The sequence below is a fragment of the Mesitornis unicolor genome, unplaced genomic scaffold, assembly GCF_000695765.1.
Source record: "Mesitornis unicolor isolate BGI_N332 unplaced genomic scaffold, ASM69576v1 scaffold5844, whole genome shotgun sequence".
Taxonomy (NCBI): Eukaryota; Metazoa; Chordata; class Aves; order Mesitornithiformes; family Mesitornithidae; genus Mesitornis; species Mesitornis unicolor.
The window spans coordinates 20,620-36,475 of record NW_010179290.1 but is presented as its reverse complement, the minus strand read 5'-3'; the positions used below and the strand labels follow the sequence as shown (position 1 = coordinate 36,475).

Below are 15,856 nucleotides of genomic sequence, written 5' to 3'. Positions count from 1 at the left end.
GGGCCTAAACCATGACATGATGTTACTGGTACTGAGCTTGTTTCTCTTGTCAAGGGCATATTGATATAACCATTACTGTTACATGGTGAATGCTGGTTGTCATAGAACAGGAAAGCGCTGGTTGTCATAGAACAGGAAAGCACTGATACTCTAGATTCATGCTTATGGCATTATCTTCCACACTCATTTGATTTAAATATAAAGCTTAGCTTATTTCTAGCCCTGACAGGTTATGAACTATTGTGTTGTCATACAGTTGTGTGCATTCCCTGACCTCTACAGCCATAACAAATGTTGCAAGTTAGAAAACTGGTCAGTTGTCAGTCTGGCAGCTCAGGGTGTTCCTCTCTAACCTTGACAGTTGAGAAATGTGGCAATCTAATCCTGTGGTAAAAATCTAAACAAAGTAGCTGTAGTTGTGTTCTTGAGTTCTTCATAGTAATGGAATGTTTAAGTAAAGCCCTAGGTTCTGTTCTGCCATTAGTTTGGGAGAGAAAGTAAGTAATTTCTAATTGCTGTTTTTTCTGATCAGGAGGATCTAACAAAACTTCATGTGAAGCAAGATCAGGACCTGGGCATTAGTGATTCCTCAGCTTTGTCATTCCCACAAGCACTACTTGAAGAAAAGAATCAAGAAATCGATCACTTGAATGAGCAGATGAAGAGGCTCCAGCATGAGCTAGAGAATACTCTGGGGAGTAAAGTAAGAGCACTTACTTTGTGTTCATTGCCTGATTTGGAGGGAAGTAAAGTATATAGAACCTTACCATAAATGAAATCTGTTTGATAATTCTCTGAGGAGAGCAGAAAGTGTTCTGATTAGCAACTAGCTGAAGTGTGCAATTCTTCCTGCTGTTAAATGTGTGAATTAATGCCTGCTTGATTCAGAAGAGAATTGTAATTTAAACTTCATGTTCAATAGTAATTCTGCCTACATACTGTAACATTCAGACCTGATCCCGTTGCCTAGGTTGTGGAACACCAGAAATCTGAAATTGAAGAACTCAGATCACTTGTTGAACACCTTCACAGTGACCAGGAAAGGCTGCGTAAGGACAAAGATGAAGAGGTAGAGCAACTCCATGGAGTAATTGAGAAACTTCAAAAAGAGCTGGCACAATTTGGACCAGTATGTCATGAAGTTAGTGACAATCAAGATGATCTCTATCAACTTGCACTGGGAAAGCCAGTGGAAAATCTTCAGAATGAGTTGAGGAAAGGACAGGGAGATTGTCAGGAAAATGATCCAAACAGAAGAAATGCATTGCTGCTTTCCAAAGTGAGAGAACTTCAGGAGGAACTAGAGCTTGTCTCAACTGCTAGAGAAGCTCTGCAGCAGCAACTAGAAGAGAGGGAATTGCAGTTCAAAGTGGAAGTGGAAATTTTGGATAAAAAATGCCAAAAATTAAGAGAGTCATCAGAGCAGCACATTGCAGAGCTAACCTCTTTAAGAATACAGTACAATGCACTTCAGGAAGAGCACAGCCTTTTCCAAAAACGTTTTTCTCAGAAAGAGGCTGAAGCAAGGATGACTTCTTCTCACATTCAAGAACTTGAAGATGCTGTTAGAGAAAGGGAAGCAAATATTCTAGAGAAAGATATGCAAATGAAGACGATGGCAGATCAAAGAGAAGCTGAGACAACCAAGTTGCAGTACTTAACAAAAAAGGCAGCAGAGCTTCAAACCGAGTTGGAAAAAAGAGATGCAAGTCAGGCTCAAGATGTTTATAGTCTTCAGTTAGAAGTTTCTAGGCTTGGTTTGCAAGTGCAAGCCCTGAATCAGAAAGAATTAGCTTATCAGAAAGAAATCAATGAGCTGCAAGGTAGCACTGCAAAACTGAAAGACCAAATTGAGGCCTATGTGAAAGAGCTTGAAGCCCTACGATTGGAAAGAGGTGAACTTATTTCACAGTTGGAGTTGTACAAGCCAAAGGAGCAACGTGATCATGAAGAGAATAACCTTTTCAAGACGTCCTGCCGGAGAGAAAGAAACGGCAAAGCCCTTAAAGAAGGAATGGAGGCATTGAAAGAACCGGAAGCAAATGTTGATCCATCATCTGCAGTGCTGGCTTCCCCTACTGATAAACTGGTATGTGATTTGTGTTTTAACAGTCATCTGTTTTTTAAAATAATCCAATGTTATGTGTCATATAAAGCTCCATAATGTATGCTTTTCGGTGCTCTAAGGATGAAGACGAATACTGTGGCATAAAAATGGCTGTGGTGAGTCAGTTGAAGGGTCTGTCTTTGTGTAGTCTCGCCAGCAGTAGCCAGAGGTAGATGCCTGGGAGGTCTAAGAACAGTGCAAGGATGGGTGGAAACCTTATCCACTCAGTTTTTCTGGTGTTGGATGGATCCTAAGATATCTCTCAGGTGTAGGAGGCAGGATGGTGGCAGTGGGGTGCTGCAGAGGAGCTCTATGAGAAAAGGCTGGGGCTGTTTCATGCTGGACACAGCTGAGCCCATCAGCCATGTGCATAGCACTGCCACAAAATCATGTTTCAGGGCAAAATGCTACACAGCCAGTGAGGAGCGAGGTGGGGGAAAAGTGTGAGAAACAACCCATGGAAGAGACCATACTAGAGCAGTTATCCACACTGCAAGGGAGGAGGTAGGGGATTTTGTAAAGAAGGAGGAAAATTGAGCCTAGAGAGAAAGGCAGGGCAGAGGGGAAGCTGTTTCAGTGTGTGCCTTTGTTTCTTGCCATCCAATTCTACTTTAATGGCAATAAATTAAGTACCTTTTCTCCAAGTCAATTCTGTTTTGCCTGTAAGAGTAATTCCTAGGTGATATCTCTGTCTTTATCTCCACACATGAGCTCTTACCATCTCATTTTCTCTCCCTGATTTGTTAAGGAGGGGGAGTGAGAGAGCAGCTGATGGGTGTCTGGCAGCTGGCCACAGTCAATGCATCACTACTTGTCCATTACTAGGACTAGGTTTGCTGTGCTTTATGACTGTCTTGGGGAACTACTTGAAAATGCATTTATCATATATAATCCACCTTTAGAAATCTGTATCTACTGTGACACTCTCTCATATCTGGTATCACTCATGGGAAAGTCCTACTTGCAAAGTTTCTATGATGTTACAGAATGTTTCCTATTATTTTGCCATTTTGCTTCATAGCCCAAAAATCACAACAGGATTCAGTTCTTCATTTTAAAACCTACTCAGTGGTAACAGGGTTTTTATTAGGCCTTTGTCTGCTATCTGTGAGATACACCAATGCGTTTAGGATGTATCTTATTTAAATTATATTTGAATGCCATCTCTTCTTATTTAAAAAAAGACAGGATAGTTACTAGTTACAAGTAAAATCACTTGTTTCTTTTTCAAGCAGAAATGAAGAGTGTAGCTATGCAAAATGTGTGATCATTACTGGTGTTTATATTTCCATTTGCTTAGAAGTTCTGGTTTGGATCAGTGCCATTTGCCTAGGTGATACTGCATGTTCAGGACCCGTCTGAGAAATCCCTCAGAAAAAGAGACCAGATGGGAATAGCATTGAATGACCTGTGCAGAATGATGTCCATTAAACCATTGAATGTGTGTATACAAGGCAGCATCACAGCGTAGCCACCTAACTTCCTATGTAGTTGTCTACTGGAGGAGGCTTTGAGAGGATTCAGTGCCTGAAGATTTAAAAACGGAGAGAGCAGGACAGCCAGACCTTCTGTGTAACTTGTGGAGGCATCAGAAGAAAAGCTGCAGCTTGGCATGCTCAATATATGCTCTGAAGTCTCCCTTCTGCCACAGAAGAGGCACAGCCTTTGCCAGGAGCATGCCTATGTCTACTTTTCCCTTAGGAGTGTCTGTGTTAATAGCATTGGTAGGCCCTGCAATTACAGTGAGTTGGACACTGGCCTTAGGGTTCCTTAATCACTTGGTGATGGCAAGTCCTACCACACTGGATCCCTGAGGTTAGGAGGATGAGAGTAAAGGTGTTTTCATGTGTTTCAGAGATGTTCTGTTTGGATGTCAGCCTCCAGGTGGGGTGAGTAACAGGTTCACAGGCTGAAAGACAGGGAGAAGGTTTGACTTCTTGACTTCTGGAGCAAGCAGGTGGACTCGTTGAAGTTGTTGCAGCTACTCTGCAACAACAGCCTTCCCATGATGTCTGTGACACATTTGCTTGTTAAAAAGAGTATTAAGGTCATAGGAAAAAACCCAATAATGTCAGGAGGCCTTGAGGGAAGAAAGCTCTTTACATAGAAATGCTGACTTAATGAGAGCCCTTGTAGCAAGGTATGCAGGGATGTATCTGCATACTCCATGACACAGTATTGACATTTTGATGTCTCTGCAGTTTGAAGGTGGAAGTCTGGTCTTGGCCTGTTTAGTGACCCTGCCTTCACACGGTGGAGAAAAATGCTGGAAAGGTTCTGTGGCCCTTCAGATACCTAAACCCTCAGGCTGGGAAATGGCTAATTGTGTGCAAGGATCTGAAGAACTGAGGAAGATGGGCAGCTGTTGTGTCCACGCTGGCTGTGTTTCCCTGTTGGCCCCTGCCAGAGGTGGTGGTTTGGCAGATAGACTTTGGTCTGACCTAGGGTGTCTGGTTTTGTGGAGTCAGAGTTTGAGAAATAGCCTGCAGTGTTGCTGATCAGTAGAGCCCTAAGCTTGTCGACTGATGCTTGAGGGAAGTAGAGGGGTTGGTGGGTGGAAGGGTAGAGAAGGGTCGAGTACCCCTGTGTGAACAGGATGCTAAAACATACAAGTATGGCTTTACCAAAATTTAGGTATAACGTGTTGGATTGTATGGCTGTCGGGATGTGAGAATCGATGTTGCTCTTCCCTCCAGTGACTAGATGTAGATGGTCTCCAGTTTCTCCTGCATTGGAATGGCAGGCATAGGAACAGTCTGTAGACTTCTTAATAACTTTTTTCCTGGTGCCCTGGGTCATGAATTAAGGCTTAAGATAATTCAGGAGATTTGTCCAGTTAGGAAAGCAACACATTTTGATTTGTGTTTATTTGAAAGTAGGAAGATTATCTACACAGCTACAAGGAATACTCTTTTTTTCCTGACTGATACAAAAGTCAGCTCTGAAGAAATACATTTGCTTATTGTACAGATATTTTTTTCTCCTACTGATGATATACTTGTTAAAAAGCTTGTTTAACTGGCATATAAAATATCCTGGACTGTCAGATCATTTTTATGTAAAACCTGGGAATAGTAAGATAGAACTATTAAATTTGAGAAATCTTTTTTAATGCATGTTTTTCAGCTTGTAAAGTCATATTTAAATTCTATTAAACAATTAATATGTGTTACTTCATTGTAGGAAAAAGATGAAGTTATGTTTGGCTTGACAGCTCGCAATATAAATCCGAAAACTCAGATTAAGCGATCATGTGAAAATGTCTTGCCTCAGGAATTGGATGTGATCAACAACTCTGAAGAGAAGCAAGATTTGAAAAAGCATTGCCAGCAAACGTTAGAAATTCATCAAACTCCTGATTCTTCAAAACCCAATTTGAACATAGGCAAAGATACTTTGAAAGACTTCCAGAATTTCATTGCAGATACGGCTTCGTGGGGCTCACCTGAGATTATGAGAAAGCAAGATATGAGCACAGAACTTCAACCGGTGCTTCATCTGACGCCCTTTTCGGAAGTTGGAAGCACCGATTTTGAAACAATGCACACCAGGTCATCCATGCAAGAAGATAATTCTGTATTGCTGAGTTATTCTAACCTGTATGAAAATGACAGTGAGGAAGCAGCAGTGGGAGCAGATAGAAAATCTCCAGCTTTCTCTGAAAGTACCTACTCTGTTGATGATGAGCAAGATATGGAGAAGAAGGTTTTGGTAAGTGATATTTCATACCTGATTTAATTCTAAACAAGACTGCTCAGCTCTTGCCCCCTCGGATTATTGTTGGGTCATTGGTGCCAAGTAGAAACTTGCACAACAAGACAGGTAGGTCCACTAACTTAATAATTAAGATTGGAAGAGACCTCTAAGATCATCAAGTCCAACCGTCAACCCAACACCACCACGCCTGCTAAACTATGTCCTGAAGTACCACATCCACCACCTCCCTGGGCAGCCTGTTCCAGTGTTTGACCACTCAGGAAATAATTTTTTCCTAATATCCAATCTAAACCTCCCCTGGTGCTACTTGAGGCCATTTCCTCTTGTCCTGTCACTGGTTACCTGAAAGAAAAGACCAACTCCCACCTCTCTACAACCTCCTTTCAGGTAGTTGTAGAGAACGATAAGGTCTCTCCTCAGCTTCCTCTTCTCCAGGCTAAGCAATCTCAGCTCCCTCAGCTGCTCCTCATAAGTCTTGTTCTCCAGATCCATCAGCAGCTTCCTTGCTCTTCTTTGGACAGGCTCCAGCGCCTCAATGTCCTTCTTGTAGTGAGGGGCCCAAAACTGAACGCAGTGTTTGAGGTGCGGCCTCACCAGTGCCGAGTACAGAGGCACAATCACCTCCTTACTCCTGCTGGCCACACTATTTCTGATACAGGCCAGGATGCTGTTGGCCTTCTTGGCCACCTGGGCACATTGCTGGCTCATGTTCAGTCGGCTGTCAACCAAGACCCCCAGGTCCTTTTCTGCATGGCAGCTCTCCAGCTACTCATCCCCAAGCCTGTAGTGCTGCATGGGGTTGTTGTGACCAAAGTGCAGGACGCAGCACTTGGCCTTGTTGAACCTTGTTAACGCTCTGGATGTTCCTCTCTCACTGTCAGCGCTGCTTCTAATAATTGAAAACAGTCTTCCAAACCCTAAAATCTATCAATGAGCTGCTTACAGCAACCCTTACATCCTGCATGTCTACACACTGCTGACGTGGTGTCAGTAAAAATATGGGTATTGCTCTTGCGCTCTCAGAAGGTTGGTTGAGAGGACTCTTCAAATGCTGGTACTTAGGGGTTTGCTAAAATTTGCACTAGTAACAAGTTGTTATAAATGCAGAATACACTACAGCTGGATTCAGAAAACTAAATTAATATGAACATTTATTTCCAAGCAGATGAGAGAAGCTGATAATTTAACCCCTTCTGATTTACAAGATGATGTAAGATCAAGAGTATCTGCCACAGATGCGATGAGCGATGGATATAGCAACAGTAAGTTTAACTTCTTTTGTAGATTCCTTTGACCTTTTGTTAACTTCAGTATAAAACTATTGTAACATTTCCTCTTTCTCCCATTTTCTTCCACTGTAGGTATGTCTTTTGTTTGAAAGCTGTGCCTTTTTCAGATGCTTCTTTGCTTAGAAAGACCTGTATGTTTTTGCTAATGGAAGTCTGCATTTACCTTTTCAACTTTATATATTGAAAAGGAGGCATGGGGTTTTAGTGAGTCCTGACTTAACTGCACCGCTTTCTGTGGTGCTAAAGGCAACTTACAGCCCTTTTACTTATTTAAGTTAGTTGAGATCACAACCAACCAAGTTCAGCTGATTGTACATTCATACTAGTAGCAGAAATCATGGTTATTTTGCAAATAGTTATGCTGGTTTCAAGTTCTTTTCATCTTTGTAACGCTTGTGGGTGCTGCCTCTCTCTGCAGATGACAGCTCAGATTTGGCAGCTAAACTAAAACAGGAGCTACAAACATCAGACCACCTGGATGCTAGGTTCGTGGCTTATCTGCGGTACTGTGGAATGTTTCCAGATATTATGGAATCAGTGAGAGAAAAGGAAATGCTTTCACCACAGCTGAAGGTAATATATGATTAATATAAACGTACCAGCAAACTAAAACTGAAACAGCGGAAATGAAATGCTAATGTAAAATAGATTTAGCTGCTACTTTACACTGTGAACTGTTCTGTAATGGTTTAAACTTCAAGTTCATTATGGTTCTTGAGTAGTTTTTGTGATTCAGATTTGTCATGTGACAAATTTACTGACAAGACTGCTTGTACTTGCTAGAATTAAAAAAGTTTTGCTAGGACAGCACTAGTGATGTTCCAGAATGTTGCAGTACGAGGACAAATTAACCTGTTTTATGGGTTTTTCTTGGAGGCTTCACAGAAAGCTGTTTTGTAAGTAAGCATAGTTAGCTGACATCATGTTTCCCTGCCTATTGTGGTCATTCTGATATGATGGAGAGCTGTGGAAACGCCACTGCAAGGCGTGGCAGGGTCTTTCAGAGTCAGTTCAAGGAGTATGAAGAATATTTACAGAAGACTAAGCAGGGATTGCGTACTCTAGTCAGTAAGGGAAGTTTAGGAAAGTATATGGCTGGGACTCTTCATTTTGATGCAGTAGCTAAACAAGCTCTCAGCCATTCTAGGAATTCCAGCTGGTGAACGGGAGAAATTCGGTGCTCCAAATCATCTCATCTGTGAGGCTGGTGAGAAGTACATGGCTAAGTGCAGTGGGCTACAGGGAGTTCAAATACTTGAAGAAACTTTAGTAGTAAGAAATTAGAAGGAATACATTTCTTAGGAAGTGAATGCTCTCTCCTAAAATGTTTAGCAGATTCTTTCAGCTTGCTCAGCAAAATGAAGGAAAATCTGTGCAATGAAGGAAGGCTGTGAAAGGGGAAGGTAAGCCTGAACTCCAACTCAAGCTGACTGACAGAAGTAACTCACAAGATGGAGAATGGGCCTTCATCTCTGCTCAAGGCAGAGGGAGAAGCTTTCCCCCATCCTCTGCAGTGGCTCTTCATAACAGACATGATGTTCTGGTGTTGGAGAATAAAGGGCACATTAAGTAACTGACGTGATCCAGGAAAAGCCAACCGTGCAGAGTTGATGGAACCACCCACTAGCATTAGAACCAGTGCTGCCAGAAAAGCACATAAAGCATTAGTATCTGTAATTAGTAATTCTTCTTTGTCCTCCCAGTCAGAGGAAAGGGGTCCAGGATGGAGGACAAGACCAGGTGAATGCCTGGCTCTAACTGGGGCTATAGTCAAGGTTTTGGTTTCTATGATCATGGATCTACCTTTGAGAAACCAGGTCTACTGGGAGCTGATGCGCTTCACCTGACCAAGTGGGACAAGAGTGTCTTCACATTCAGTTGGCCATACCTATAGGGAGAGCTTTAAATTGGACTTAGCTGGAGAAGGGGATAGAGTTTTGAGCAATAAAGAGCAGCCAGGGGCTGCTACTGTATTAGGAACCAACAGGAAAACACCTATGAAATGCCACAAAGGAAGCGGGGCATGTTCCTTCAGAAAGGTGATACAGTCGACAGCCCAAGTGAATGCTTCTATACCGATGCTTTTAGCGTGGGAAACAAGCAGGAGGAGTTGGAAGTTACTGTGCAGTTTAAAAGGTATGATCTAATTGCTATAACCAAAACGTGGTGGGACAAATCACACGATTGGAGAGATGCAATTGATGGCTGTAAACTGCTCAGAAGAGACAGGCAAGGACAGAGAACCAGCAGGCTTCCTCTCTATGTTAAGAAAAAAATAAATTGATTTTACAGAGCTATCTTTGAAAAACAGAGTAGAGTCTGAATATAGGAGCACAAACTTTCAGTTGTCTAAGGAATGTGTGGATGGGACTTGTGGGAAACTGCCCTCAAGGATAAAGCAGCAGAACAGAGCTGGCAGCTATTCAAGGACATCTTTCTTAGAGCACCAGAGGTTTTGATTCTTAATCAAAATCCTTAATCAGGAGACAAGCATGGCTGAGTGGACCCCCTTGTTGAACAGAAGTGTGAGAAGAAAATGCACAGACAGTGTAACCAAGGATTCATATGTAACATGGGAAGAATATAGGGATGCTGCCTGGATGTGTAGGGATGTGATCAGGAAAGCTAAGGCGCAGTTGGAGGGTAATTTGGCAAGGAATGTGAGGAAGAATAAGAAAGGCTTCTACAAGCACGTTGGACAGAAAAAGAAGATTAAAGAAAATGTGTGTGTAGACACACACACACGATAAATAAGACAGGAGAACTAGTGACAACTGACGAGGCTGAGGTGAACTTTTTTGCCAAGGTTGCACTGACAATTACCCTTCTTACATCTTAAGTCCCTGAACATCAAGGCAGGGACTGAGGGAACAAAGTCCCTCCCATCATAAGAGAAGATAACATCACCTGAGGAACCTGAACATACACAAGTCCATGAGACCCAAAGAGATGAATCCCAGGGCCCTGAGGTAATTGACAGATGTAGTTGCTAAGCCACTCATCATCATTTTTGAGAAGTCATGGCAGTCAGGTGAAGTCCCCAGTGACTGGGGAAAAAAGGAAACATCACACCCATTTCTAAAAAGAGTAACAAAGAGGACCCTGTGTCCTGGTTTTATCTGGGATAGTTAATTTCCTCATAGTAGCTAGTGAGACTTTGTTTTGGATTCATGCTAAGACAATTTTGATATGGGATGATTTGTCTTTTGCAGAATAGTGTGGGAAGATGGGGAAGTAGGACATGTACCTCAAGGAAATTTAATTCTGGGTGATTCTTATTGCAATAGATAACTAGAGACACCCTGGGAACTACTGACCTTTCAGCCTCATCTCAGTGCCCAGTATGATTATGACACAGATCTTCCTGGAACATTGAAGTGTATGCAACACAGGAAAGTGATTAGATACAGTCAATGTGGCTTCACCAAGGGCAAATTGCACCTGATTAATCCGGTGACCTACAGTGGAGTGACTGTATTGGTGGACAAGGGAAGAGCAAGTGATGTCATCTACCTGGGTTTCTGTAAGGGTTTTGACATGGTCCCACACAACATTCTTGCCTCTAGATTAGAGAAATATGGATTTGATGGGTAGACTGCTAGATAGATAAGGAATTGGCTGGATGGCTGTGTCCAGAGAGCTACAGTCAACAGCTCAATGTCCAAGTGGAAACCAGCAATGAGTGGTGTCCCTCAAAGGTCTGTACAGGGACCAGTACTACTTAATATCTTAATTAATGCCATAGACAGTGGGATTGAGTGCATCCTCAGCAAGTTTATGAATGATACCAAGTTGAGTGGTGCAGTTGGCTCATTTGAGGGAAGGGATGCTATGTAGAGGCACCTGGATGGGCTGGAACAGTGGGGCCATGCCATTTTGAGGGAAGGGATGCTATGTAGAGGCACCTAGATGGGCTGGAGCAGTGGGGCCATGCCATCCTCATGAGGTTCAACAAGGCCAAGTACAAGGTCCTTCCCCTGGGTCAAGGCCACCTCCAGTATCAGTAAAGACTGGAAGATGAGTAGATTGAGAGGAGCCCTGCAGAGGACTTGGGTACACTGATAGATGAAAAATTGCATCTGAGCCAGCAATGTGTGCTCACAGCCCTGAAAGCCAACCATATCCTGGGCTGCACCAAAAGAAGTGTGGCCAACAGGGCGAAGAAGGTGACTGCTCTACTCTCCTCTCCTCCCCTCTACTCTGCTCTTGTGAGACCCCCACCTGCAGTGCTGCATCCAGCTTTGGGGCCCCCAGCGTAAGAAGGACAGGAGCATTGGAGCAGGTCCAGAGGAGGGCATGTCTCCTGTGAAGCCAGGCTGAGAGTTGAGGTTGTTCAGCCTGGAGAATGGAAGGCTCTGCAGAGACCTTATAGCAGCCTTGTAGAGGCTCGTAAGAAGCGGAGTATTTTTTAATTTACTTTCTTTCATGAATCATCAACCTAGTCTCTACTGGCTGTAAGATCTGAGTGCATATTCCAGTACTGAATGTTTAGTTTGAACACTTTGGTGTGTTTCTGTTGTTAATGTTTAGTAAAGTTTTTTACCGTTTAGCACTGGTTCTTGAAATGATCGCTATTTTGATTCCAGTGACAGAAAAGCAACTCAAGATGGTTCAGAAGTTAAGTCATTCAAAAAAGTGCAAAGAAAGAATATCAAGAGTTAAGGAAAAGTACTGTGTATTGTTGTTGTTAAAGCAATAGCAGTGAGAAACAGCTCCACAGTAGGGCTGGGATATTTTTGATGAGATGTTTGTAGACAAGGACTTAAATCTCCAGTGACCTTCCTTGAAAAGAGACCAGGAAACATCTGTGCATGATGTAACAGATTGTGAACAGAGAATTTATTTAGAAGAGATTATTCTTCCTGACAATATCAGAGGAAACAATTTCCACTGTATAAATTATTAAGGCTGATTATTTTGGGAGATGTTATTTGTACATAGTATGCCAAATTAAGCCAAGGTTGCCTGAATATATAATCCAGTTTTCTGGCATGACTGGAGTTTATAACGTGGCTTCTCAGACTTGGTAGAATTTAGTTTAATTTATTCCTAGGAAAGTGAGCTAAATAGTTCAGAAACAACAAAAACAAAGTGCAGTCCTTTGGCTTAGTTGCATGCTAGCACATTGGTGTACACATCAATAAGATATGCTGTCGAGGCTGCCATTGGTACTTTAACATTGTGAATGCAGTATTTAAGAATACAGTGGTCTCCATTCTTGAATACTGAACTCTGTTGTTAGGAGCTAAAAACTGCCTGGTAGCTGTTGGCTCACTCTGTACGTGTATATGTGTATTCTTAGTCTATGAAGCATGCCAAGTAGCAGGGCAGACCTGCGTGCCTTTGTCTGTATCACACCCTTCTTGTTTTTGTTGTCTAGTGCTATCCCATCACACTCTTACGCTGTCAGAGTTATGCATTATGTTTTTTTGTCTTCTCAGGCTGTGCTGAAGATGGTATACGAGGAGAGCTGCAAAATATTGGCTTTGTCAGAACATCCCTTTGGTTTTACGGAGCTGAAAAATGTTCAGCAGACCAGAGCAGCGATGGAGGGATGGCAGAAGGAGGTCTTAGCCTTGCTGGATGCGATACGGTCGCTGAAAGATTACCTTAGCAGGGTGGCAAATAGCAAAGAAAAGGTATGACAATAAAAATGTCATTTAAAGCAAGATAACCAGTTTTTTATATAGAGGAAAAATGTATATTATTTTGTCGTTAGTGTGTGCGTATACAGATAGATCGATCGATCTATGTATGAGAAGAAAGGCACTCTTTCCTTTCTGACATTTGAACAGACCTCTGGACACCTTTGGTCTGCTTAAATTAACAGATTGGTATACCCTTACAGAGTAGTGACAGGAAATACAGTGGGTTAGAGATTGAGAGAGATGCCATTTAAAAAAAAATATTTTTGACAGGAATTTTCAGGTATTGCTGCTGATTGGAGAGGAGAACTTCTGCAAGCAGTACAGAGCGTGTTTGAGAAGGAGAGAAATATGTTGCAAATTGACTTGAAGTCTCACTTCTCCAATCCTGGGTCTGGTGATGAAGGTTCATTACTGGAAAAACTTGAGTATATCATGAAACAGCAAGTAAGGAAATATCTTGCTATTATGTTCATAAATCACTTCTTCTATTTCCCCATATTCTTAAATGGTTTTTACAGTTCTGTTACTGCCGTTGTTTAATCTTACCTTGTGCATTAATCCAGATTGCGTGGGATCAGTAGGCTTTTATGATCTGTATTTTGGTACGATTTTTCTCAAACTTCGTTTATTGTGTTACAAAGTCAATTGAATATTTTAGCTGGCATCCAGAAAGATTGTGACAGTGAGAAGGAAATACTCGATAAAAAGGGACAAGGGGAAGAATCCCATCTAGAGCTTCACAGACTTATCTTGCAAAGGGTATATATTAAGCAACCTCTGAATCTGTTTGGGATTTTTTTGCTGATAATATCCAGGTTTTAGGTTTACACAGCTGGTTTGTAGTAACAGCCTTGTAGATTTAATAGAACTTGTTTTGTTTTCAGGAGGAGCAGAGGCAGTTGGTTGTAGAGCACCTTTTCTCCTCAGACCGCAATAGCTTGCTCTCGGAAATACAGGACCTCCGAGCTCAGCTACGCATGGCACATCTGCAGAACCAGGAGAAGCTACAGCAGTTACAGGAAACCCTTACCAACGTGGAAGATCATGGGAGCAAACAAGAACACCAGCTTCGGAGGAAAGGTGGTAATCGCAGAGTTCTTGTTATCTAGTCTTCTACATCAGTTTCCTTTTTTGCCTAGAAGATAAAAGGCAAAAAAAAAAGGACTTACAAAGAAGCAGATGCTGTACAAATCTTCAGTTTTGCTAATACACTCAGGCTTCTTACGATTTTAGCAGAGGAAGGAATTTGTTGTAATATTAGAAGTTAAGAAAAATCTGTGAAAATCAAAGAGAAGCTTTAAAATAATCCAGTGCAAGAACTGAAAGGTGACTCTTAAATAGTGTATACACATAAAAAACCCATCAAGGGTAGTAAAATACCCTCGTTGCCCTTCAGGAATTCTATAGATCTTAAGTTAGAAATGAATGGATGGATTTGCTTAATGAGGTTTAGAATCCATCAGTAGCAGGCTGCTGACAGTATATCCCAATGGCTCTCAGTCTCATGCAGCTTTCATGTTCTCAGTTTGCGTGGCCCACTAGCAGCAGAGCTGCAGTGTGTATGTGCATCTTCCTGCTGATTCATATCTTGTTGGAAAAGAAACTAGTTCTCCAGACAAGAGTACTTTAATACAGCTGACTTCTTTTTCCCCCAGTTTGAACCAGTGTAACTGTGATAACATATTGTCAAATTTTCTGTAATACAAATAACCGTTAACATTTTCTTATCCTAGTTGAATTATTAGAATATAAGCTTCAGCAGGTAAAATCTATCGTAAGTGACTTGCACAGCACCTTGTCTGAGGACAAGAAGAGAGCCTCTGAAACATGTGAACTCTTGAATCAAGAAAAAGCAGCCCTGAAATCAGAGCTTTATGAAAGTAAGCAAGAGAATGACAGGCTGCAGAAATCCCTACAAGAGCTTCAGAGGGAAATAAACCAGTTACGGTGAGCGGTAGATTTATTCAGTTATTTTATCTTATTTATCAACAGGTCTGAAAGAGTCATTGGATCCACTTGGAAATACAAGGAGGAAAACTAACCTCTCTCACTTCTCATGGATATGTTCATTTTTCTTTATTAACTGCTTAAACTTTTTTTTATTCTTAAATTCAAATCTGCACACTTACCTTTTCAGTAGCTTTGACTGAGAAGATTATGGAAACAAGTGCGTGTTGTACGGGTGTATAAGTGAGCAGACTGGATCTCTGTATCCCTGATGTACCCCACTCCTGCAGCTTTTGTCTTGTCTTTTGGTTGGGAGTTCTGTTTGCCTTTCATCTTCTGTATAGTTTTTGTCTTCTCCCTCTCACCTCCAACCTTATTCCTAGTGTATGCCAGTGTCTTTCCTCTCACAAGACAACAGTTTTGCTCTGCCAGGATAGATAACTTCTCGCTATCTCTCACTGTTACTAAACAGAGTAATGCTAGCTTTGCTTGATGGGAGGTGAATGTTTTCAGATGCTAAATAGCTGTGATTTTATTAAAAAATCAGAAACAAATCTAAGAAACAAATCAATAGACCAACTCACAAAAAGTAACCCAAAATGTGTTGTTTGCATTGCTGGTGAAGGCTGTTCTGTTCTGCACATAGACAGAAGTGTCATTTTGAACTTTGCAGCTCTGAATTGGAGAGAAAAGAAAAAGCTTTGACAGCTGCGCTTGAAGACTTGCAGACAGAACGTCTGAGGAAAACAGAGCTACAAGGTTTGTTTGAGGAACAACAGCTTCAGCATAAGAAAGCAGAAGATGAAAAGACAAAGGCTTTGGAGGTAATGCCCTTCATCTCAGTGCTTCAGCTCACCTCCCTTGGTGCATGAAGTTAACAGGTTCTTTTTGCAGTCTTTCATGTCCAATGTTTTTTGTTTAATAACTGTTTTAAAAAGACCAAAACAACCCTAACTTTTACTGAATGTGCATAGTATTTATTTTGTTTTCACAGAATTAAAGCTTTCAGTTATCCTCCGTAATTGCACATGCAGAAATAAAAGATATACACTTTTTGGAGCCTGTTGTGGTTCAGGGCTGGGCTGGCCCCTAAATCTTGGACAGACGCTCTTACACTTTCACATTCTTGGGATCAGTTTTGTACTGTC

At 41.7% G+C, this 15,856-nt stretch overlaps 1 protein-coding gene across 1 annotated transcript in view; it reads left to right on the top strand.

The window, feature by feature from the left end:
• Positions 1 to 532: 532 nt before the first annotated feature.
• PCNT (pericentrin) overlaps positions 533 to 15,856 on the top strand; it is a gene marked incomplete at both ends in the record, with an annotated part of 23,878 nt that continues 8,554 nt past the window's right edge. Inside the window, 11 exons of the mRNA XM_010182711.1 lie at positions 533 to 703; positions 971 to 2,089; positions 2,188 to 2,223; positions 5,291 to 5,818; positions 6,990 to 7,086; positions 7,532 to 7,686; positions 12,555 to 12,752; positions 13,032 to 13,205; positions 13,646 to 13,841; positions 14,495 to 14,708; positions 15,382 to 15,532. Of these exons, the coding sequence (XP_010181013.1) occupies positions 533 to 703; positions 971 to 2,089; positions 2,188 to 2,223; positions 5,291 to 5,818; positions 6,990 to 7,086; positions 7,532 to 7,686; positions 12,555 to 12,752; positions 13,032 to 13,205; positions 13,646 to 13,841; positions 14,495 to 14,708; positions 15,382 to 15,532 (3,039 nt within the window). The remainder of the gene's footprint in view (positions 704 to 970; positions 2,090 to 2,187; positions 2,224 to 5,290; positions 5,819 to 6,989; positions 7,087 to 7,531; positions 7,687 to 12,554; positions 12,753 to 13,031; positions 13,206 to 13,645; positions 13,842 to 14,494; positions 14,709 to 15,381; positions 15,533 to 15,856) is intronic.